Source organism: Lepus europaeus, chromosome 10, assembly GCF_033115175.1.
Source record: "Lepus europaeus isolate LE1 chromosome 10, mLepTim1.pri, whole genome shotgun sequence".
NCBI classification, from domain to species: Eukaryota; Metazoa; Chordata; class Mammalia; order Lagomorpha; family Leporidae; genus Lepus; species Lepus europaeus.
In genome coordinates this window covers 111,565,684-111,589,438 of record NC_084836.1, presented here as the reverse complement: position 1 = coordinate 111,589,438, position 23,755 = coordinate 111,565,684, and the positions used below count along the sequence as shown (strand labels likewise).

The window sequence follows — 23,755 nt, the reverse complement described above, 5'->3', positions numbered from 1 at the left end:
AATCTAAAATAAGACAACACAATGAGCAGCTAATAGGAAATCACTAGAAGTGCTCAGTATCCATCACCGGGACAAGAGAAGCAAATGAACAGAAAGGCCCATCCTGACTGGACAATATACAACAGAGAGGGAGAGTCTGGGAGCAAGCGCCTGAGTGAGACTGACAGGCCGGCTGTGACAGATCGCAAAGAAAATGCATCAAATGTGGCTGCAGCCAGTAAGCCTGCTCCACCATGGTCACCAATATTATCACAGAGATTCTATTTGGTCAAAACCAAAAAGCACTCTTCAAAAAATAATGCTTTTAGTTAACATGACATTTTCTTTTTAAAAAACATTTATTTATTTTTATCTCTTTGAAGGGCAATGAGAGAGAAGAAAGAGGAGAAGGAGAAGGGAGGAGGAGGGGAGAAGGAGAGGAGAGGAGGAGGAGGAAGAAAGGAGAAGGGGGAGGATGGGGAGGAGAAAAGGAAAGGGGGAAGAAGAGGAGAGGGAAATGGGGAGGGGAGAGAGGAGAGGGAGACAAGGAGGGGAGGGGAAGGAGACAAGGAAACAGCTCTAGCCACTGCGGCCACTTGGGGATCTCTCTCTCTCTCTCTCTCTCTCTCTCTCTCTCTGTCTCTCTCTCTCTCTGTAGAAACTAGACTTCTAAAATAAATAAATAATTTCAAATAAATAAGTAAAATAAAATAAAAACATTTCTAGACTTCAGAATCTTCAACCTTTGAAAGGGGATAAGAAGCCCTGCCTGTTCCCTTACGGAAACACTGTAAGCTTCACCAAACAAAAGAAGAAAATATGAATGAGTCTTTAGCTACATTAAATGTGATATAACCCTACAGTGATGATGGCATTGCTCTCACCACAGACAAAGTACACCAGAAGGAGGACTTAACCGCTCCTGGGGCCTTTCTGTCTCTGGAGTATTTGTCATCAAAGAGCTAATTATCTTTTTCTTTTTTTTTTTTTTTTATTTTTTAATTTTTTTTTTTTTTTTATTTTTTGACAGGCAGAGTGGACAGTGAGAGAGAGAGAGACAGAGAGAAAGGTCTTCCTTTTGCCGTTGGTTCACCCTCCAATGGCCGCCGCGGTAGCGCGCTGCGGCCGGCGCACCGCGCTGTTCCGATGGCAGGAGCCAGGTACTTATCCTGGTCTCCCATGGGGTGCAGAGCCCAAACACTTGGGCTATCCTCCACTGCACTCCCTGGCCACAGCAGAGAGCTGGCCTGGAAGAGGGGCAACCGGGACAGGATCGGTGCCCCGACCGGGACTAGAACCCGGTGTGCCGGCGCCGCAAGGCGGAGGATTAGCCTGTTGAGCCACGGCGCCGGCCCTAATTATCTTTTTCTTACAAAGGAAAAATGCAATGTGAAATAATACCTTTATAGTTTCTGCCAAGAGAATTCTACTATAGTTCTGAAAGGAAACTAGGCTCAGATAACGCTATCTACATTTCATTTGTTTCTCCTCCCAACCTGAAGGAAAAGCAGGACAGGTGGTATGAGTATTTTGCCTGATTTACAGATCACAAACCCAAAATTCAAAGAGGACTTAGAAGTCCTCGAGGGTCTAGTCAAAGCCAGGGCCATTCACTCTTCTGAATCAATTTCACTTCATTATACGGGTCTGTGATATGAAGTACCCTATTTTCAAGAAAACTCAATTCAGTGTCAAACTCCAGGGCTGATGAGGCAAACTTACCATCCATTTTACATAGCCAGCAACCTCTATCGAGATTCCAGAGGTGCCCACACACACAAGAAGTGAAAGGGCGGCATCTATTGGCAAATGTGTGTTGTTGCAACAGAAGTAGTTGGAAAGCTTTAAGATTTGAAAAGTATCAAAAGTAACATCCACAGTTCATGAGAAGTGGGTCGAAGGAAAAATTATATTGAATAGAGAGGTAAGGGAATGAAAGAAAGCATTAGGATGTTTTAACAATGATTCATCCCCATGACGACTTCCCAATCAGCAATCAATTTACTTCCTTTGTTTTGGAGCAGTCTGTAAATCTGTCCTTTCAAGAGCAAGTTTTCTTTGGGAACAGACCCCTATTTCTGCAATGGAAACCAAAGGCAAATTACTAGGAAGAAGGTTTAGGTAACTGAAATTTAGTCCATGGACCAAATGTGAGGAAAAGAAAGCAGAGGGAGAGGGGAGGAAGTTGACCTTTATGAAGAGTCCATTAATGCTGCAGGCATTTTACAGGTACTACCCTGTGTAGTTCACAGACAAAACTAGCCCACGAATTCCAGCACTATCTCCACGTTACAGAAGAGGAAAATGAAACTCAGAGAGAACAAACTGCCCCAAAGCTAGTCAGCTAACGGCACACTCAGAATGTGAACTCCAACAGCCTGACTCTGGTGATCTCGACTACCAGACATAACCAAAACAGTGGTCACTTTGGTGCACACAGACATACTCTGCTTCCATGCAAAGAGATTTAACTGAACTTCTAAATGAATGTGAAATCTATTCGATCTCAGAGAAAAAAACTTGGATGTACAGGACAACCGTCGGCTGGCCTGCATCTTTCTCTCAGCAGCAGTACAGAAGGGGACTACGGGTCAGCTTTCTCCTCTCTGAACATCTTCTCAAGACCTCCCTCCCCCACAACGACAGTCTGATCTCAGTACCATCAGTATCAAATGCCAACAGCAGAATGAGGAAAGGAAAGGAGACAGGCCTTCCATTTAAAATTCCTGGTGTTTGGAGTGATGTGTGTCCTCAGAGGCAGGAGGTGTCGGAGTGCTGTATGGCAGCTGAGGAGTGGAGCACCGGGAGCTAGCGGGTGTGTGTGCATGCCGAGCGAGGAGAACGACAGGGAGAAGAAATCTCAGTGAGAAAGGTGCTTCACCGTCCTTTCCTTACAGAGGCACTGGGCCACAGGAACAAACACTACTGTCACAGCTCCAACAGAAACTCTTTCTTGGATGGGGCTGAGAAAATTGGCACACGCCTTTTTCCTTGTCTTCTCAACATTTCATGTCCCAGGAATATGGATTACAGAACTGTCAGTCATCCATGTGAGAAAAAATGGGAGGCGAAGCTGGAGCCTGCAGAAAGCACCTTTGAGAACTCGAACAAAGCAGAGTGAAGAATATGAGAGTAGGTTATGGAATAAATTAGGAAGTAAGGCTGCTTTGTCTGAAAAAAATCTGAAATCCCTGCACATGTGGGATCTTCAAAAAGTTAGTGGAGGGGCTGGCACTGTGGCAAAGTGGGCCAAGTCTCCACCTGCGGTGCTGGCATCCCATATGGGCGCTGGTTCGAGTCCTAACTGTTCCACTTCTGATCCAGCTCTCTGCTATGGCCTGAGAAAGCAGAGGAAGATGGCCCAAGTGCTTGGGCCCCTGCACCCACGCAGGAAACCAAGAGGAAGCTCCTGGCTCCTGGCTTCAGAATGGCATAGCTCCAGCTGTTGCGGCCATTTTGGGGGTGAACCAGCAGATAGAAGACCTCTCTGTCTCACCCTCTGTCTGTAACTCTACCTCTCAAATAAATAAAGATCTTTCAAAAAAAAGCTAGTGGAAATATGTATTATAAAAAATGCGGGGGGGGGGCAGTGCTGTGACATAATGGGTAAAGCCACTGCTTGCAGTGCTGGCATCCCATATGGGTGCCTGTTCAGGTCCCAGCTGCTCCATTTTCAATCCAGCTTTCTGCTATGGCCTCGGAAAGCAGTGGAAGATGGCCCAAGTCCTTGGGCCCCTAAACCTGTGTGGGAGACCCAGAAGAAGCTCCTGGCTCCGGATCAGTGTGCAGCTCTGGCTGTTGTGGCCACCTGGGGAGTGAACGGACAGATGGAAGACTTCTTTCCTCTCTCTCTGCCTCTGACTCTCTGTAACTCTGCCTTTCAAATAAATAAATATTTTTTAACAATGCATAGATGTCAAAAAATTTTATACTAAAATAACTTTATCTTTTAATTCTATTTTCCATAAGATTTCAATAAGATCACAATTTAAAGTCATGGCTGTGGATTCAGTAATAAGAAAAAGTAATTGGAGCCGGCACGGTGGCATAACAGGTAAAGCTGCCGCCTGCAGTGCCAGCATCCCACATGGGTGCTGGTTTGAGTCCTAGCTGCTCCACTTTTGATCCAGCTCTCTGCTATGGCCTGGGAAAGAAGGAGAGGATGGCCCAAGTCCTTGGCATCCTGTATCCACATGAGAAGACTCGGAGGAGGCTCCTGGCTCCTGGCTTTGGATTGGCACAGCTCTGGCTGTTACAGCCAATGAGGGAGTGAACCAAGTACTTGGGCCCTTGTACCCACGTGGAAGACCCAAAAGAAGCTCCAGGCTCCTGGCTCTAGTCTAGCCCAACTCTGGCCATTCTGGCCATTTGGGGAGGGAACCAGCAGATGAAAGTTCTCTCTCTGTCTCTCCCTCTCTCTCTCTGTAACTTTGCCTTTCAAATAAATAAATAAATCTTAAAAAAAAAAAAAAAGCCAGCCGCCACCATGGTTCACTTGGCTAATCCTCCACCTGTGGCGCCGGCACCCCGGGTTCTAGTCCTGGTTGGGGCACCGGTTACTAGTCCCGGTTGCTCCTCTTCCAGTCCAGCTCTCTGCTGTGGCCCGGGAGGGCAGTGGAGGATGGCCCAAGTGCTTGGGTCCCTGCATCCGCATGGGAGACCAGGAGGAAGTACCCGGCTCCTGGCTTCGGATCGGTGCAGCACCAGCCATAGTGGCCATTAGGGGAGTGAACCAATGGAAGGAAGACCTTTTTCTCTGTCTCTCTCTCACTGTTTATAACTCTACCTGTCAAAAAAAAAAAAAAAAAAAAAAAGCCATACTCAGAAAAGAAATGAAACAACCTACCTGCATATCTGAGTTTATATAATAACCACACAGCAATTATTTCAAATTATAACATGGTAATTTTATCATATCTCTCTACTGGGATAAGCCCTAAAGGACAAAGATAACTACAACACAAATCTTTACAACTTCTTACTGAGACATTTTCAGTAATCGTTGGTAAGAAGTACTGGTATTGTCATTCTCAGCCTGAAATGTGTGCTGTGGAATGCAAAGCAAATGAGTAATTACACTGATACTGCTGGGAAGTAAGATATTTAGCACAGGGGAAAGGAATTACAGACATAGGATCAAAGCAGTTAAGCAAAAAACTAGAAGTATTCAATCTGTACTGGAAATAGCATAAGAACTCATGAGATTGTAATAAACCCACTTCTTGGTTTTGTCCATTGAAAAGTGACCTATGATGTGCACACACAGTAGCCACACTGTGGTCTTTAAATAGCATTTCCCAGAAAAGGAACCACAGTTCCTTCAAAGCATGGCTTTTTCCAGGGCTGGAAATTCATAAAGATATTTAAAAAAAAAAAAAAAAAAAAAAAAACCTGGATCTCTCTAGAGAATAGTAGGAAACTAATACATTCATTATTTTGAAAAATACCAGCTCCCTGCTAATGTGCCTGGGAAAGCAAAGGACGATGGCCCAAATGTTTGGGCCCCTGCTAGCCACATGGCAGACCAGGATGGAGTTCCAGCTTCCTGGCTTTGGCCTGGCCCAGTTCCAAGTCTTTGCAACCATTTGGAGTGAACCAGAGGATGGAAGATCTGTGTGTGTGTGTGTGTGTGTATGTCTTTCCCTTTCTCTAACTCTGCCTTTCAAATAAACAAATCTTTAAAAATAATTTTAAATGCTTCTGCACTGAACATGTAAAGAATTTTTCTTGTCATTACTCCCTAAAAAAGAAAATAACTATTTACATAGTATTTACATTATAATAGATATTACAAGGAACCTAGAGACAATTTAAAGTATATGGGAAGAGGTTATATGTGAATACCATGCCAAATTATACAAGAGACTTGAGCATCGTGGATTCTGGTATCTGCTGGAGGTTCTGGAACTGATTCCCTGTAGATAATGAGGGCTGACTGAATTCTCTCTTTCCTACCTAAACTGTATCTGAGAATATTTAGACAGTTAATGAAGTGCTTCCTTACACAGTGTTTCAGTTAATGGAGAACGAATGATGAAATATCACCATTTTGTAATTACTGATGACAGCAGGCAACGACTTTCAGTGGCTTTACACAACAGAAAAAGAGATGACTATACATGCAGACCTTATGAACTTCAGATGGAAGTGGACACACTACCTATGAAATATCCTATCGCCAGGACTGAGTTGAGCATGGCGAGCTTCTAGATCAGCAGTTCTCAAAGCATGGCCTGGGGACCCTGGGAGATCCCTAGTATCCTCTTAGGGTAATCTTTAAGATCAAACTATTTTCACATTAACTCTAAGACATTACTCACCCTTTCAACATTTGTACTGATGAAATGAAAGCAACAAGAGGTGGGGCAGGTGCTTGGCCTAGCAGTTAAGATGCCCACATCTCATACTGAAGCACTTCATTTGAGTCCCAGCTGGACTCCCAACTCCACCTTCTTGCTAATGCAGACCCTGGAAAGTCGAAGTTATGTTTCAAGTAGCGAGATCACTGAGACCCACAATGACTGAGTCCTCAGCTCCTGACTTCAGCCCCAGGCCCAGGCCCATTGTGGGTATTTGGAGAGTGGGTCAGTGGATGGAGCTTTCTGTCTGCTTTTAAGGCAAATTAAAAACAAACAAACAAACAAGCAATGGTAGGTAGGTCTTAGTATGAATCAAAAACTGGCACCAAATACTATTAGTGACTGCATCGTAACCACAGACTACAGTTTAAAAGAGGAAAATCAGGGGCCGGCACTGTGGTAATGATGGTTAAGCTTCCACCTGTGGTTTCGTAATCCCATGTGGGCACCAGTTTGAGTCCTGGCTGTTCTACTTCCAATCAAGCTCCTTGCTAAGGGCCTGGGGAAGCATCGGAAGATGGTCCAGTGCTTGGGCCCTGCAGCCGAGTGGGAGACCAGGAAGAGCTCCCAGCTCCTCTGGCCATGGCTGGACACCTTCTCTCTGTCTCTCCCTCTCGCTGCGACGCTGCCTCTCAAATAAATAAATCAATCTTTAAAAAAAAAAAAAAAGGATAAAAAAGGGAAGTCAATTCCCTTAAGACTTTTTTTATAAAAAAGAAAAAAGTACTGATTTTATGAATGTTCAGATCTTTTTAATATTATCTATGATTAAATGAGAAGTCTGCACAAAGGCCTTCTGTTTTAACTGAAATACAGTGTTCATCTCAAAGCAAAGCACTTGAACAATTCAGCTGTGGATTTTTTATATTTTTCTTAACTTTACAGTTTTGTTGTGGCTGCGTACAGATTGGGAAAATGAGAAGGTCTGAGTTCTCTTAAAAGTAACATTCTTTTCCAAAGATGTGATCTGTTCTTAGAATATGAAATATCAACTTCTGAGAATGTAGCATTTCCAAACACCTTTTATACTGTAATCATCACATATCTTAAGCATTAAGGGGAATCTTCAGGGTTTTTTCGACCTGGCATACAATTCTATCCTAGGCAATCCAATTCCAGAAGTGGAATTCAGTATTGTTTCAAAAGAACATACCAGTTTTTTTTGTCAGCATCAAACTCTGCTGCTCTTGATTAAATTATTTCCTGTTTTCGATTTTGGGTAAAATGTTTGTTCATTTCAAAATAGCCACTGCCTTCAGAGAAGGGAAGAGAATATCTGTTTCATAATTAAACACTGCCTATCAGGAAACGAGAAAGACTTTAAGAGACTGCCAAGAGGGAAACATGTGAGTTACAGATTGCCCTTCTTGAAGCTTAAGGTAATTATGAAGAATATTTTCTTTACTTAAGAGAGTGGCTCTTTCTTTGTCTAATTCCATTTTCCATATTCTATGTATTTCTAGAATACTCTGGTAAGAATACAGGAGAGAGGCGGGCATTTGGTACATCACTTGAGATGCCCACATCCTGTATCAGAGTGCCTGGGTTCAAAGCTCAGCTCTGTTTCCAATTCCAGCTTCCTGCCACGAATGGCTCACGTAGTTGGGTCACTACCACCCATGTAGGAGACCTAACTGAGTCTCTGACAACTGGTTTTGGCCTGGCCCAGCCTTGGCTGCTGCAGTCATCTGGGGAGTGAACCAGTGGCTGGGAGGTCTCTGTCAATCTGTTCATCTCTCTCCAGGTCTCTGGCTTCCAAATAAACCATAAATAAATAAATATTTTAAAAGGAGTACAAGAAATTCAAAAAGAGTAAAAAGGAAACTTAAAATCATGCAAAATATAACACAATAGAAATGTAACTTTATCTCTGAATGTCTATAGTAACTAACGGACAAGAAAATATAGTAAACTCTATCTTTAGATAAAATGTTAGTGAGTGGGGTCACCAGAAGGGCAGGTAAAAATGTTACTGAGTGCTGGAGCCAGTGTTGTGGCAGAGCAAATTAAGTCACTATCTGTGATGCCAGCACCCCATACGGGTGCTGGTTCAAGTCCTGGCTGCTCCATTTCTGATCCAGCTCCCTGTAATGTGCCTGGGAAAGCAGAGAAAAATGGTCCAAGTGCTTGAGCCCCTGGCACCCATGTGGGAAACTCAGATGGAGTCCTAGGCCCCTGGCTTCAGCCTGGCCTTGCCATTGTGGCCATCTGGGGAGTGAACCAGTGGTTGAAGATTTCTGTCTCCTCCTTTCTCCCTCTGTCCCTCTCTCTGTCTCTAACTCTGCCTTTCAAATACATAAATCTTTATTTCAAAAAAATACTACTGGGTGCTATACTCAGAGATTCTGATTCAGAGTCAGGGGTAGAGCCTGAGAAACTGCATTTCTAACAAGTTCCCAGGTAATGCTGATACTACTAGTCTAGGAACACTTTTACAACCACTGTCGGGGTCGGCACTGTGGCACAGTGGGTAAAGCCACTGCCTGCAGTGCCAGCATCACATACGGTCACTGGTTCAAGATCTGGCTGCTCCACTTCCTATCCAGCTTTCTGCTGTGGCCTGGGAAAGCAGTGGAGGATGGCCCAAGTCCTTGGACCCCTGCACCCACGTGGGAGACCCGGAAGAAACTCCTGGCACCTGGTTTCAGATCGGCACAGCTCTGGCTGTTGCAGCCAATTGGGGCGTGAAACAGCAGATGGAAGACCTCTCTCTCTCTCCCTCTCTCTCTCTCTCTCTTCCTTCCCTCGCCCTCTCTGCCTCTCCCTCTCTCTCTGTGCAATGCTGACTTTCAAATAAATAAATAACTCTCTTTAGAAAAAAAAAAAAAAAAAGAACCACTGCTTCAGACTACTATTTTGGGAGCTGGTGTGTGGCACAGCGGGTAAGGCCACCACCCGTGACAACAGCATCCCATATGGGTGCTGGTTCATGTCCTGGCTGCTCTACACCCCCAATCCAGCTCCCTAGTGCTCCTGGGAAGGTAGCAGAAGATGACCCAAGTGCTTGGGCCCCCACACCTGTGTGGGAGACCTGGAAGAAGTTTCTGGCTCCTGGCTTCAGCTTGGCCCAAACCTGTCCAGCCCTGGCAATTGCGGCCTTTTGGAGAAGGAACCAGAGGATGGAAGATCTCTCTGTTTCTCCCTGTCTCTCTCTGTAGCTCTGCCTTTCAAATAAATAAAATAAGTGCTATATATCAAGAATACCAAGACATTAAAGACAGTTTTCATTTATCTTCAGGAGCAGCTCAGGTACATCCCACCTGAATTTTCTCCCACTGTTTAGTTCTCTTAAAATTCTGAAGGCAAAAATACAATTTTATACATTAGGAAGGATTGGCTCAAGCATACAGAAATCCAAATGATTTAGAGCAAGATCCCCAATATTCGGCCGGCGCCGTGGCTCAACAGGCGAATCCTCCGCCTTGCGGCGCCGGCACACCGGGTTCTAGTCCCGGTCGGGGCACCGATCCTGTCCCGGTTGCCCCTCTTCCAGGCCAGCTCTCTGCTGTGGCCAGGGAGTGCAGTGGAGGATGGCCCAAGTGTTTGGGCTCTGCACCCCATGGGAGACCAGGAGAAGCACCTGGCTCCTGCCATCGGAACAGCGCGGTGCGCCGGCTGCAGCGCGCTACCGCGGCGGCCATTAGAGGGTGAACCAACGGCAAAGGAAGACCTTTCTCTCTGTCTCTCTCTCTCACTGTCCACTCTGCCTGTCAAAAAAAAAAAAAAAAGATCCCCAATATTCAACATCCCTGAGTGCCAAACAGGTCAGACAGTTAATATAAATGAGTGAAGTAGGCCAGATACTGTAGAGAATTGGAGAGGTCATACCCAAAGAGGGCAGCTCCTACACAGTTCCTGATAAATCAGCTTCCAAGAATGTAGGCCGTCGAATATTATGGCCAGATCTACCAAGTTCTCAAGCTAGAGATACATTTCATGTAAAATCTCATATTTTAAATATAGGTGATTAATTTTTTTTTTAAAGTGAATATACAAAAAGGTGTGCGGGCTAGCTGCTGCGGTTCTGTGGCCTCTGCCTTTCTGAGCAGCAGGTCTCAGGGGTCAAACATGGACAACACGCTAATCTCTTCAGTATGCTCATGGCCCCCTCCCCACAGGAACGCTCCACCTCCAACACATAAAGCAGTCACTCTAAAGACCCACTAAAGCTCCTCTGTGTAAGTTGTTTGCCTCTTAAAACAAGTTCTCTGCTGGTGATCTTAGAATAGGAAAACTATGGTAAAGAGAAATAAAATCTTTATGTACTGGAACTACTGATCCAAGAATAATGATTAGGATTAAAGTGATGAGGTGTCAGGGTCACTGACTTCTACAATAATTAGAAAAAAAGGAAACAATCTAGCAGTATAGATTAAAGGATTCAGAGGCATTCTATTGCAATGTTGATTAGAGTTGGTATCTGAAGTGTCTGAGACACCTTCGACTAAAGAGACACTGAACTGAGACAATCAATGCTTACAAGTATATTGAAAATAATTATCCAGGCAACATGAAATAGCAAGCACAACAACTCAAATATCAGAAATGCACTCTGATTAACACTGGTAGCCTAGAGGATTATGTTAAGAAGGATTCTAGACATCCTGCAGTATATTAACTAACAGGAAACAGAATACTATTAAAGCATAAACAGAACCAAGTCCACCCATACTAAAGGCTGAGGTCCTTACTACATAAAAGGCTCTGATGTGCATTCTACTCTGATCTCATTGCCTGCTATGGACCACATCGAGGCCACTCCAGACTAACCACTTCCTACCTGCTCTGCAAATGGCACCAGGAAGTCCCTGCCTCAGGAGCTTTGCACTTGCTCTTCCCACTGCCTGAAAAGCTCTTTCCCTGAACACTCACATAGTACACATCCTCGTCTCACCACTCACCAAGCAGGACTTCCTTGATTTAGTTTTTTTTTTTGGACAGGCAGAGTGGACAGTGAGAGAGGGAGACAGAGAGAAAGGTCTTCCTTTGCCGTTGGTTCACCCTACAATGGTCGCTGTGGCCAGTGTGCTACGGCCAGCACACCACACTGATCCGAAGCCAGGAGCAAGGTGCTTCCTCCTGGTCTCCCATGCGGGTGCAGGGCCCAAGCACTTGGGCCATCCTCCACTGCACTCCCGGGCCACAGCAGGGAGCTGGGCTGGAAGAGGGGCAACCGGGACAGAATCCAGCACCCCGACCGGGACTAGAACCAGGGGTGCCAGCGCCGCAGGCGGAGGATTAGCCTATTGAGCCACAGCGCCGGCCTGATTTAGTTTTAAAAGCCACAGGACTGACGCTGTGGTGCAGTGAGTTAAAGCACTGGCCTGCAGCACTGGAATCCCATATGAGTGCTGGTTTGAGTCCTGGCTGCTCCATTTCCGATCCAGCTCTCTGCCATGGCCTGGGAAAGCAGTAGAAGATGGCCCAAGTCCTTGGGCCCCTGCACCTATGTGGGAGACCTGAAAGAAGCTCCTGGCTCCTGGCTTCAGATCGGCCCAGCTCTGGTCACTGCAGCCATTTGGGGAGTGAACCAGCAGACAGAAGACCTCTCTCTCCCTCTCTCTCTCATTCTGGCTCTCTCTCTGTAACTCTTTCAAATAAATAAAATAAATCTTAAAAAAAAAAAAAGCCCCAGACACACACATTGCTCTCTCTGTTCTCCAATACACTTTTTCTTTGTATTTTCCACAGTACTTACCACCACCTAATACATTGAATATTTTACTTATTTTCCTTCTTCCAGAAGGAAATCTCCATGCAGGATGGGTTTCTGGCAGTTGTATTCACTAGTATATATTCCTAAAGTGACAAGCACACAATGGCACACACACACACAAACTAAATAAATAAATGAATGAACAAATAAATGATAAAACAAATGAACCTAGGTTCTAGCATGGTCTGACAACTAATCAGTTAATTAGCCTCAGGTAAGTTATTTTGGTCCTCAAAAGACCCCTACAAGTAGTTGTACAAACTATTACAATCCTGCCATTTTACAAAAGCAGGAATTATGGAGGAATGATATCATTTCCTCATGGCCAATGAATGGGGGATAGTGGAAAGCTAGGTCTACAAAAATCTCCCAGAGTTCAAATGCAATGCCCAAACTAAGCTCTGATGTAAGTAACAACAGAATTACAACAGCTGAATGTCAAATTTCAGAAATTAGGAATGTAAAAACTGAAAATTCCTAAGGTGAAAAATCTTTTCTAAAAATATTCCAAAAAAAAGGGAACATAAGCTCCCTAGCTTGCTTTTTCTCCAAATTTTTTATTTCCTCTCATTAAATCCCCATGAACATTAATAAGTGCCTGTGGTTGAGGGAGAATGTTCCATAGCAAAGAAAGAAAAAACATACCCAGGTTTTCTTAAGAAACTTTGGAATAATTTAATATTCATCCTCTAAAAAATTCAGAATAATCTTCTCAGAGAGCTTAAAATTAGAATGATTAGCAAGACAACAAAGACTCTACAAAACAATATCAACTGCCTTCAAATCTAATTCTTAAATATGAAATAACAATCTCAAATAAACAAAATTACATCTTCAACTGATGAATAAACAGTCCTTTTACCCTGAACAATTTCAAACTGGACAAAAAGTAAACAAGAAAGTGAATAAAGGATTTTAAAAGCAAGAAAAGATGTCACTAATCAGGGACTCCAAAATGACTCAAACCTCAATAATCAATCTAAATGCCCATCAACAAAAAATTGGATAAAGAAATTATGGGATATGTACTCTATGGAATACTACACAGTGGGAAAAAAAAAAAAAGGAAATCTGGTCATTTGCAACAAAATGGATGAAGCTGGAAAACATCATACTTAGTGAAATAAGCCAGTCCCAAAGGGACAAATATCATATGTTTTCCCTGATCTGTTACAACTAACTAAGCACCTAAAAGGAAACCTGTAGAAGTGAAATTGACACTATGAGAAGGGATGACTTGATAAGCCCTTGTCTTGACTGTCGAGAAACAGTTTATTATTTTTTTTTTTTACTATTTTCTTTTTTCTCTTAATACCATTGGTTGAACTCTTTACTTAACACAGAATTATTCATAGGTATTTAAATGCAATTGAAAATTGATCCCAGTAAAAATAAGTGTGAGAATAAGAGAGGGAGGAGTTATACAATTCAGCACATGTTCCCATGGACTTACTCCTAAGGGTAAAGCTAAAAACTTGCCATGGGACTCCAAATCCCATTAAGTTAGGTGGTACTAATGACATCTTACTAGTTAAAGTGATCATTTTAAGTGTATAACTGATCATATAGATAGAAATAAATGTCAAAGGGATCACATAAATAAGACCAAGTGTCTGCTAATAACAACAGAATTAAAAAGGAGAGAATGACGCAACATGGGAAGCAGGACACACAGCAGACTCATAGAATGACAAACACCCTAAACAGCACTCTGACCTCAAAATCAGCCCTTAAGGCATTCAGATCTGGCTAAAAAGCCCATGAGAGCATTTCAGGCATGGAAAGCCAAGACTCTGTGGCAAAAAATGTTGTACATGAAGGATCTCTGTGAGTGAGATCCCAGTGGAAAGAAGGGGTCATCAAAGAAAAAGGTACTTTTCTCTGAAGGGAGGAGAGAACTTCCATTTTGCTTATGGCCCTGTCTAAATACTGACAGAATTTGTGGACTCAAAAGGCTTCCATAGCCTTGGCAGCTCATGTAAAGAGTCTCAGGTGATCACTGATGTCATAAATCATAAATAAGAGTGTCAATTGTTAACAACAGGAGTCACTGTGCACTTACTCCCCATGTAAGATCTCTGTCCTTAATGAGTTGTACTATGACAATTAATGGTAAAACTAGTCTTCAAACAGTACTTTATATTTTGGGTGCAAACTGTTAAAATCGTTACTTAGTATAGAGTTGGTTTTCTGTATATAAAGATAATTAAAAATGAATCATAATGAAGAATGGGATGGGAGAGGGAGTAGGAGGTGGGACGGGAGTAAGGTTGGGAGGGTGGGTATGGGGGGAAGAACTGCTATATTCCTAAAGCTGTACCTATGAAATTTGTATTTATTAAATAAAAGCTTTCTTAAAAAATCAATCAATATGCTGCCATCTCGAACTCATGAGATCCTTAGCCTGGGAGCTGCCACCAGGGCACTTAGGAGACTCAAATACACAAGAAAACCACAGACACTTTCCATGAACTGGATGTGTGGCATTTCAAGTAACTTCCTCTCAGGAAGACACAACCATGAACTCCCAACACTACTTACAAACTCATAGTCTCCATCCAGTGGTACTTTCCAATCAGAAGAATTTTTCAGTGGAGCAGGTACACTCTTGCCAAAGCTGTTGACCTGGTTTTCCTTTTCTTTTTGTTCAAAGTATTCAAGGAAAGATGGTTTTACAGGCTGCATGGTCTCATCCCTTCCTGAAAACCAAGAAAAACAAAAGGTGAGGAGGAAAATGTTTATATTTAGATAGTTTAATAAATAGATGTGTCTCCAGATGGGCTTCAGTCTCTGAGCAGTGGAGTCTTTCTGTTACATAAGGACTCCCTCAAGAATTAAATGAAACTACAGAAAAATGCACAAATGCACAAAGTATTTCTCAATATAAGCAAATAACAATTCATCCACTGTGCAAACTATTACATAATTTTAAAATTACATATAAATGGTCTACAATAAAGGAGAAAAATAGGACATAGTATTACATATACAGGATGATATCAATTCTGTAAAATCAAATAAATGAGCAAAAAAGAAAAGTAGTGGAAGAAAAGATACCAAAATGTTAACAGAGTTTGTTTTTGGTAGTAGGACTTTAGATACTTCAATTTGCTTCTTTTAAACAAATTTTTTTTACTTTCAGAACTGGGTCAGTATTAGATGAACAGAACTGATCATAACTAATTTTTGTTCCTAGAAGAACCTGCAGGCTGGGTAGTTGGGGCAGACTGGTACAGGGAGTTTAGGTTGGACCTGGAGCCATCCCAGGCAGTAGAATCAGTTACACAGCAACAGTTACCATATGAAAGCAAAAAATAGCAGCTACTAGTTACTAGTAACAATAGCAAAGTGAGTAATCTCACTTGACATGACTTAAAACCTATCTAAATGTAGACATTCGGCCCAGTTAAGACACTGCTTGGAATGCCCACATCCCATGAGAGTGTCTGGGTTCAAGTCCTCACTTCCACTTCCAATTCTGGCTTCCTGTTGATGCGCACTGATGCGGGAACAGCAGGTGATAGCTCAAGTGGTTGAGTCCCTGCTATCCGGTTTGAATCCTGGCTGCTCCACTTCCGATCCAGCTCTCTGCCATAGCCTAGGAAAGCAGTAGAAAATGGCCCAAGGCCTTGGACCCCTGCACCCACGTGGGAGACCTGGAAGAAGTTCCTGGCTCTGGCCGGCACCGCGGCTTAACAGGCTAATCCTCCGCCTTGCAGCGCCAGCACACCGGGTTCTAGTCCCGGTTGGGGCGCCTGATTCTATCCCGGTTACCCCTCTTCCAGGCCAGCTCTCTGCTATGGCCCGGGAAGGCAGTGGAGGATGGCCCAAGTCCCTGGGCCCTGCACCCGCATGGGAGACCAGGAGAAGCACCTGGCTCCTGGCTTCGGATCAGCGAGATGCGCCGGCCGCAGCGGCCATTGGAGGGTGAACCAATGGCAAAAAGGAAGACCTTTCTGTCTCTGTCTCTCTCTCTCTCTCTCACTATCCACTCTGCCTGTCAAAAAAAAAAAAAAAAAAAAGAAGAAGTTCCTGGCGCTTCAGATCAGCACAGCTCTGGCCATTGCATCCTTCTGGGGAGTGAACCAGCGGATGGAAGATTTTTTTTCTCTCTCTCTCTCTTGTTCTTGCTCTCACTCTGCCTCTGCCTCTCTCTAACTCTGCTTTCCAAATAAATAAAAATCTTTTAAAAAAAATTCTCTAGAGAGATTAGAACACTTGTGGGCTGTAATCTAAAATACGCCACAAACTAGAAGGACATGGACATAAAGTAAGAGGTCAGACCAAACTGACAGGATGCAACAAATATTTTAGCAGGATCGTCTCTGACTCTTTGGATTTCTTAAACTTTTATTTGTTTTCATTTTATTTGAAAGAGTGTTTTTTTCTCTCTCACTCACACACCCACCCTGTATCTACAGAAAGTTTCAGTCTTTGGAACTCAGGTTCAAATTCAACTAATATTCAGTGAATACCTTCTAAATTTCAGGATTTCAACTAGTTGCTTTCCCAAGATCTTTTTTTTTTTTTTTTTTTTTTTGACAGACAGAGTGGACAGTGAGAGAGAGAGAGACAGAGAGAAAGGTCTTCCTTTTTGCCGTTGGTTCACCCTCCAATGGCCACTGTGGCCGGCGTGCTGCGGCTGGCACACCGGGCTGATCCGAAGCCAGGAGCCAGGTGCTTCTCCTGGTCTCCCATGCGGGTGCAGGGCCCAAGCACTTGGGCCATCCTCCACTGCACTCCCGGGCCATAGCAGAGAGCTGGCCTGGAAGAGGGGCAACTGGGACAGAATCCGGCACCCCAATCGGGACTAGAATCTGGTGTACTGGCGCCGCTAGGCGGAGGATTAGCCTGTTGAGCCGCGGCGCTGGCCCCCAAGATCTTTTCATCCAAAATTCATGTCCACCAAACTGGAGGAGGGGAGGGGAGACTTGCATTTATTAGGCACCTACTGAGTATCAGAAAATGCATTACTTCACTGAATCCTCAGAGAATCCTTGGAGACACATCACTGTTCCCACTTTAGAACTTCAGAGTTGAGAAATCTGCCTAAGATTTCATACTCAATAAGCAACAAGGAAAGGATGTGAATGGCAACTGTCAGGTTTTACATCTGGTGGACTGCCTGTCACATCGTAAATCCTCTAGAAGCAAAATGAAGATTCTCGACATGTTAGACATACCATTTATCTGAGTGCAGAAAGGAGAGAACGGAATTTTCCCAGTAACCTTATCTTTGAACTTTTCTTTCAGCACCCTCAGCTAATGACCAAGTGTGCTGGACAAGAGCCTTTTAGTGCTGAAAAGTACAAGAGAATCATTCCCGCTGATTAAAGGCCACGCTGTCCCCGGGGGCTTCAGCCTGCCGGTGGGCTTTTGTTTCAACTTGAGCTAAAGTATTTTTCAGATATATCCCAGGAAATGAAGCATTCAGTTGAATGATAATACAAGAAACCTGAAGCCAGAAGGAAACTGGACTGAGCAGAGAGAAACCAAGCCTTGAAAATAACCACATCTTTTTCTAATTCTTCTGACTGAGGAAAACAACATGAACTCCTATACTGTGACTAGCCTATTTTTCTTTTTAAGCAGAATGTACCAAGCTAAGGCTGTAGACAAAGAAGTTAATTCATAAGCAATTTATCTTCTATTTATTTTTCTTAAAAAAAAAAATGATGTAGGGCCATCGCTGTGGCGTAGTGGGTAAAGCCGCCACCTACAGTGCCAGCATCCCATATGGGTGCCAATTCAAGTCCAGGTTGCTCCACTTCTGATCCAGCTCTTTGTTGTGGCCTGGAAAAGCAGTGGAAGAGGGCCCAACTCCTTGGGCCCCTGCACCCACATGGAAGACCCAGAGGAAGCTCCTGGCTCCTGGTTTTGGATCAGCACAGCTCTGGCCATTACGGCCATCTGGGAAATGAACCCGTGGATGGAAGACCTCCCTCTCCCTCTCTCTCTCTCTCTCTCTCTCTCTGCCTCTCTGTAACTCTGCTTTTCAAATAAATTGATTAATTTTTTTTATTGACCAGGCAGAGTTAGACAGTGAGAGAGAGAGAGAGAGAGAGAGAGAGAGAGAGAGAGTTATAGACAGTGAGAGAGAGACAGAGAGAAAGATCTTCCTTCCATTGGTTCACTCCCTTAATGGACACTACGGTTGGGGCTGTGCCTATCTGAAGCCAGGAGCCGGGTACTTCGTCCCGGTCTCCCATGCGGGTGCAGGGACCCAAGCACTTCCCGGGCCACAGCAGAGAGCTGGACTGGAAGAGGAGCAACCGGGACTAGCACCTGGCGCCCCAACTGGGACTAGAACCCGGGGTGGTGGCGCCGTGGGCAGAGGATTAGCCAAGTGAGCCACAGCACCGGCCAAATTAATTAATTTTTAATAAATTAATTATTTATACTTCTGATGTGTGAAATCAGAAGGACACAATATCCCAAATGCCTACCAACTGAAGAACAGATAAAATTCAGTAAATCCATACAGTGGAATATTATTCAGCAATAAAAACAAATAAAATACTGATATATGCTACACATGGCTGAACCCTGAAACCATTATGCAAAATGGAAGAAGCCAGACACAAAGAGCCAAATATTGTATTTACATAAGATGTCCAGAATAGGCAAATCCAGAGACAGAAAGTAGATTAATGCTTGCCTGGAGATTAGGAGAGAATGGGAAGTGAATGCTAACAGGATTAGGGTTTCTTTGCAAGCAAGGAAAATGTCTGGAATTCAACAGCCATTATGATCTTCAGTACCTCGTTAATACACTAAAAAGCCACTCTACTGCACATTTTACATGTCATATTTTATATGAATTACATCTCAAAACATAAAATTTTTAAAGTTATATTGTGGTGATGGTGGCCTAAGCCTGTGAATACACTGAAAACCACTGAATAGTGTATTTTAAATGAGTGACTTGTATGGGAAGTGAATTACATACCAATAACTCCATTTTTTAAAAAAGCAGCAAGACCACTTTCCTCTAATATTTGTTCTTGTTTCTGAATTCATATGAAGTATAACACAATGCCAGGGTAGTCCCAATGGGAAGGAAAGGAGCTGGACCAAAGACTAACACCTACCAGTCCTTTGGAATGATCCTTAAACTTTTTTAACCCACCATCTGAAACCTCTATTTTTCAGAGTTCCTAAACAAACCACAGTGGCCCAACTATTCTTTCCTTAATTCCTACAGTAACTCTTTTCTACCTAACACTAATTAATTCTATCCAAAGCCTAGTCAAAGCCTGCATTTTCTTCTTGGTTTCATACATTTTTTATATGAATGTTCCTAAGAAAACAAACTCCAGTAATCTCTCAAATATTTTTCTTGTGGCTTGGAATAATATGCACTTTTTATTTAACATAGGTTGTTTTTTTTTTTTAATCTAACATTTATGATGTGTGTGTGTGTGTTTCTTGGTTTTATTTTTGTTACTGGGTACCTAAGTGCTTTGCAAGTATTAACTTATTTACCTACATAAGTTATTATCCAAGTTGCTGTGTGTGACCCAACAATACTCCTTGGACTATTTTTTGAAACCACTAAAAAGTGCTGGAATCATGAGTTAAAAGATGTCCTAGAGCCCAGATTAATTCTTCCAGTTAAGCAGTTTTGGTAACTGCCTCTATTTGAATTGACTTGTTTGCTGGGCAATTTTGCTCCAGTTGTTTTAACTCTGGTGAGCTGTAATCAATCTATTCAAAGAGGTGTAAACCCAAATTCCAAAGAGTGGCATAGTGGGTAAAGCCGCAGCCTGCAGTGCTGGCATCCCATATGGGTGCTGGTTCAAGTCCCAGCTGCTCCACTTCCGATCCAGCTCTCTGCTATGGCCTGGGAAAGCAGAATTTGGCCTAAGTCCTTGGGCCCCTGCACCTGCGTAGGAGACCCAGAAGAAGCTCCAGGCTCCTGGCTTCAGATCAGCGCAGCTACGACCACTGTGGCCATCTGGGGAGTAAACCAGCAGATGGAAGACTTTTCTCTCCCTCTCTCTAACTCTGCCTTTCAAATAAATAAATAAATCTTAAAAAAAAAAAAAAAAAAAAGCTGTATTACAACTTTCTTGCTGAACAGTAAACAGGTTGGAACAGCTTCAAACAACAGGGAAACAGATTCCACTAACTGACCAAGACTGATTTAGCTGTCTGGTGGGCGTAAGGGCCTAAGTGTATCTTGGGGATTCACCTCCCTTTGTTCTTCATTACTACTGGCTACTATCCTTTCCTGGGTACTCTTGGCTCTCCTTCTACCAATATAACTATACTGGAATACCTGATATTCCCAAAAATACAAGCCTCGAGTCCTTCAGCCGAGTCACGCTGCGATCTGGAACTTCCATATCATAGCATGTGGTCTGGCAGAGTGTTTTGAATAAATTCTCAGGCACAAGAGTCTGTGCTTTTTGGCTCATCCCAAAAGAATCAAGAATGTTAATGGTTTCCAAAGATAAAAATGGGCTCAACATCTGGACACAATAAGAAAAACTGCATAAACAATTAGGGTTTAGTCTCCACTCTGGCAGGACAACCTTGAATTATTTGTGAAACGGAGAAAAGTCTAAGCATCAAGATGTCTGCTCCCAGAGGGAGCTTCTGATAAAATGCACAGTGAACCACAGAGATTATCTTTCAGGGAAGGAAAGAAATCCAGTTGGTAATAAACTCCACAGTATTAAGATAAGAAGCTAAAATGTTACAAAAGAAGGCTCATGGGATCCCAAATCCTCCCTTCTGTAAGATATGTCATCTTGTATTTTGAGCTATTTAACATCTTATTGGCAAGGAATTTAAAACACACAAATGTGCACACACACACACACCCTCTCTCTTCTCAGTACATTCACAAAACATTATGAAATAACAAGTGACCTTCCTTTGGCTCAACCATTTTCATGACAGTGTTCCAACAGAGTTGAGGTGACATCTACAAAGCACAGCAATGATGTCGAGAATAAAAACCAAGAGCACAACTGTCAACGGAAAAGGAATCAGGATAAAGAAAAGCAGCCCTAGCTGAAGTAATGGCAGGTCCAACAAAAATTCACTCCATACATTAAGAGGCTCATAATACACTGATTATAATATATACCATTCTTGAGCATTTCTATGCTTAGTATTACCACACTCTGTCTCCCTTTCTCTGCCTTTCATAAATAAACAGCTCTAGTTGCTGCCAGCATTTGGACATCATCCAGTGGACCTGGGGGTTCTCTCTCTCTCTTTGTCTCTCTGCCCTTCATAAATACATAAAATTATCTCACATCATCCTGACAAAGCAATAAAATAGGAACTTTTATGCTAGGAAACTGAGGTTCAAAGCAGGAAATAACCCGCCAAACATGACTCAGTCTACTAACCCCTGAGCCAAGTTTAAAGCCAAAGACTGATTCCAAAATCAATGCTTATTCTACTACTCCTTCTTCCTTCTCTAGCCTTGACTTAGAAATACTATTCCAACAAAACTAAATACCTGAAGATTTAGCTTTGATATGTGTGAATGCACTAATGAAATTCTCATATGGTGCTGACTGAATGGCATGCACACGAGGGTACTTCAAAAAGTCCAGGAGAAATGAATCTAAACATTTATTTTGGTGCAAAAAAAAACTGAAATTCACACATAAGAGGGGTCTTCAAAAAGATCATGGAAAACATGCATTTTGAAAATACTATAGGAGCCGGCACTGTGGCATAGAGGGTAAAGCCACCGCCTGCAGTGCCAGCATCCCATATGGCTACCAGTTCCAGTCCCAGCTGCTCCACTTCCAATTCAGCTCTCTGCTGGCCTAGGAAAGCAGCAGAAGATGGCCCAAGTCCTTGGGCCCCTGCATACACATGGGAGACCTGGAGGAGGCTCCAGGCTCCTGGCTTCGGATCGGCGCAGCTCCGGCCATTGCGGCCATCTGGGGAGTGAACCAGTGGATGGAAGACACCTCTGTCTCTCTCTCTCTCTCTCTCTCTGTCTCTAACTCTTTCCAAACAAAACAAAACAAAAAACAAAAACAAAAACAAAAACCTGTAGATTTTACTTCACCAAAATAAACCTATCTTTTAATTCCATTTCCACACTTTCAAAATATCCTCATATATGGACACTTAATATTTTGTGATATTTTTAAAAATCCTAAAAGGATAAAAATTTATACAGTAAGTAAGACTATCGTGGTTTAAAAAAAAGTGTCAAAATACCTGCAATACTTCATGCCCTAATTATCGTACTTGCAAATGCTACAATCTGCGTCAGAGAAAACAAGCCAGAGAAGACACAAGGGAGGCAACGTTATCAGAATCCCCTTCAGACAACGGCAAGTGGAAAGAAAGTTGGCTGTGAGTCAAGAATCTTGATCTCACACAGCTCTGAAATGAGTTTCTGATGGACACTGTTGAAACAGAATCATTTCACAGGAGCTGGCCTCTGGCTTTAACTAAGGAAACTCAGGAACAATGGGTGCCTTCATGACTCTCGGGACTTTCTGGGAACTATAAATACATGTTTTTACTATATAATACTAACACAGAAAGTTATCCAAAACATGTTTCTGACTTGCTTTAACTTACTGTATCATTAGGCTTTGAAAACTCTATTTCAAAGAGATTAATGTGGCCATTGCTCTAGAAGGGAAAATTAGAATTTTAATGCCTGAGGCCGGCGCCGTGGCACACTTGGTTAATCCTCTGCCTGTGGCACCGGCATCCCATATGAGCTCCTCTTCCAGTCCAGCTCACTGCTGTGGCCCAGGATGGCAGTGGAGGATGGCCCAAGTGCTTGGGCCCCTGCACCCACATGGGAGACCAGGAGGAAGCACCTGGCTCCTGGCTTCGGATAGGCACAGCATCGGCTGTGGCGGCCATTAGGGGAGTGAACCAACGGAAGGAAGACCTTTCTCTCTGTCTCTCTCTCACTGTCTATAACTCTGTCAAATAAATAAAAAAAACTAAAAAAAAAAAAAAAAAAAAAAAAAGAATTTTAATGCCTAAGTGCACTTTTAAAATAGAAATCAGGGTCCGGTGCTGCGGCACAGAGCTAAGCCTCTGCCTGTGGTGCCGGCATGCTATATGGGTGCCGGTTGGTGTCCTGGCTGCTCCTCTTCCAATTCAGCTCTCTGCTGGGTCTCTGGAAGGAAGATGGCCCAAGTGCTTGGGCCCTGCACCCACATGGGAGTCCTGGAGGAAGCTCCTGTCTCCTGGCTTTACATCGGCACAGCTCCGGCCATTGTAGCCACTTAGGGAGTGAACCTGAGGATGGAAGACCTCTCTGTCTTTAGCTCTATCTCTCAAATAAATAAATAAATTATTAAAAAATAAATAAATAGAAATCAACTACTCACTCCACATAATTCAGAGTCTACTTTCAAAAGCTTAAGTCAGGGGAAACAATCTTTTAATTAGTTGTCAAGTTCTGCCTCTCACTGTCTTAGTAAGCCTGGAGATGAGGCGGGGGACCAGTTGCCTGCATCTCTTGGGAATGCAATGAGAACAAGAACTACAGACAGTGAGTCCTGACGGGAGAACCACACACATCAAGTCTGTAGTAGATGCAAGTGGCCATTCTTTGGCCTGTCATTTCCTCATACATGGTATAAGTATTTAAACTGACAAATCTGTGCAAATCAAGATATAAGAATATTTCAGAAGTTCATGAAAACAGCATTAAAGTTTATTTTGGTTTAAGAAATTCTGAAATCCATGCACA

The 23,755-nt window shown here is 43.1% G+C and overlaps 1 protein-coding gene across 1 annotated transcript in view; it reads right to left on the bottom strand.

Annotated features, from left to right (window-relative positions):
* STK4 (serine/threonine kinase 4) overlaps positions 1-23,755 on the bottom strand; it is a 101,873-nt gene that overhangs the window by 30,582 nt on the left and 47,536 nt on the right. The window contains exon 10 of the mRNA XM_062204258.1: positions 14,596-14,753. Within this exon, the coding sequence (XP_062060242.1) occupies positions 14,596-14,753 (158 nt within the window). The remainder of the gene's footprint in view (positions 1-14,595; positions 14,754-23,755) is intronic.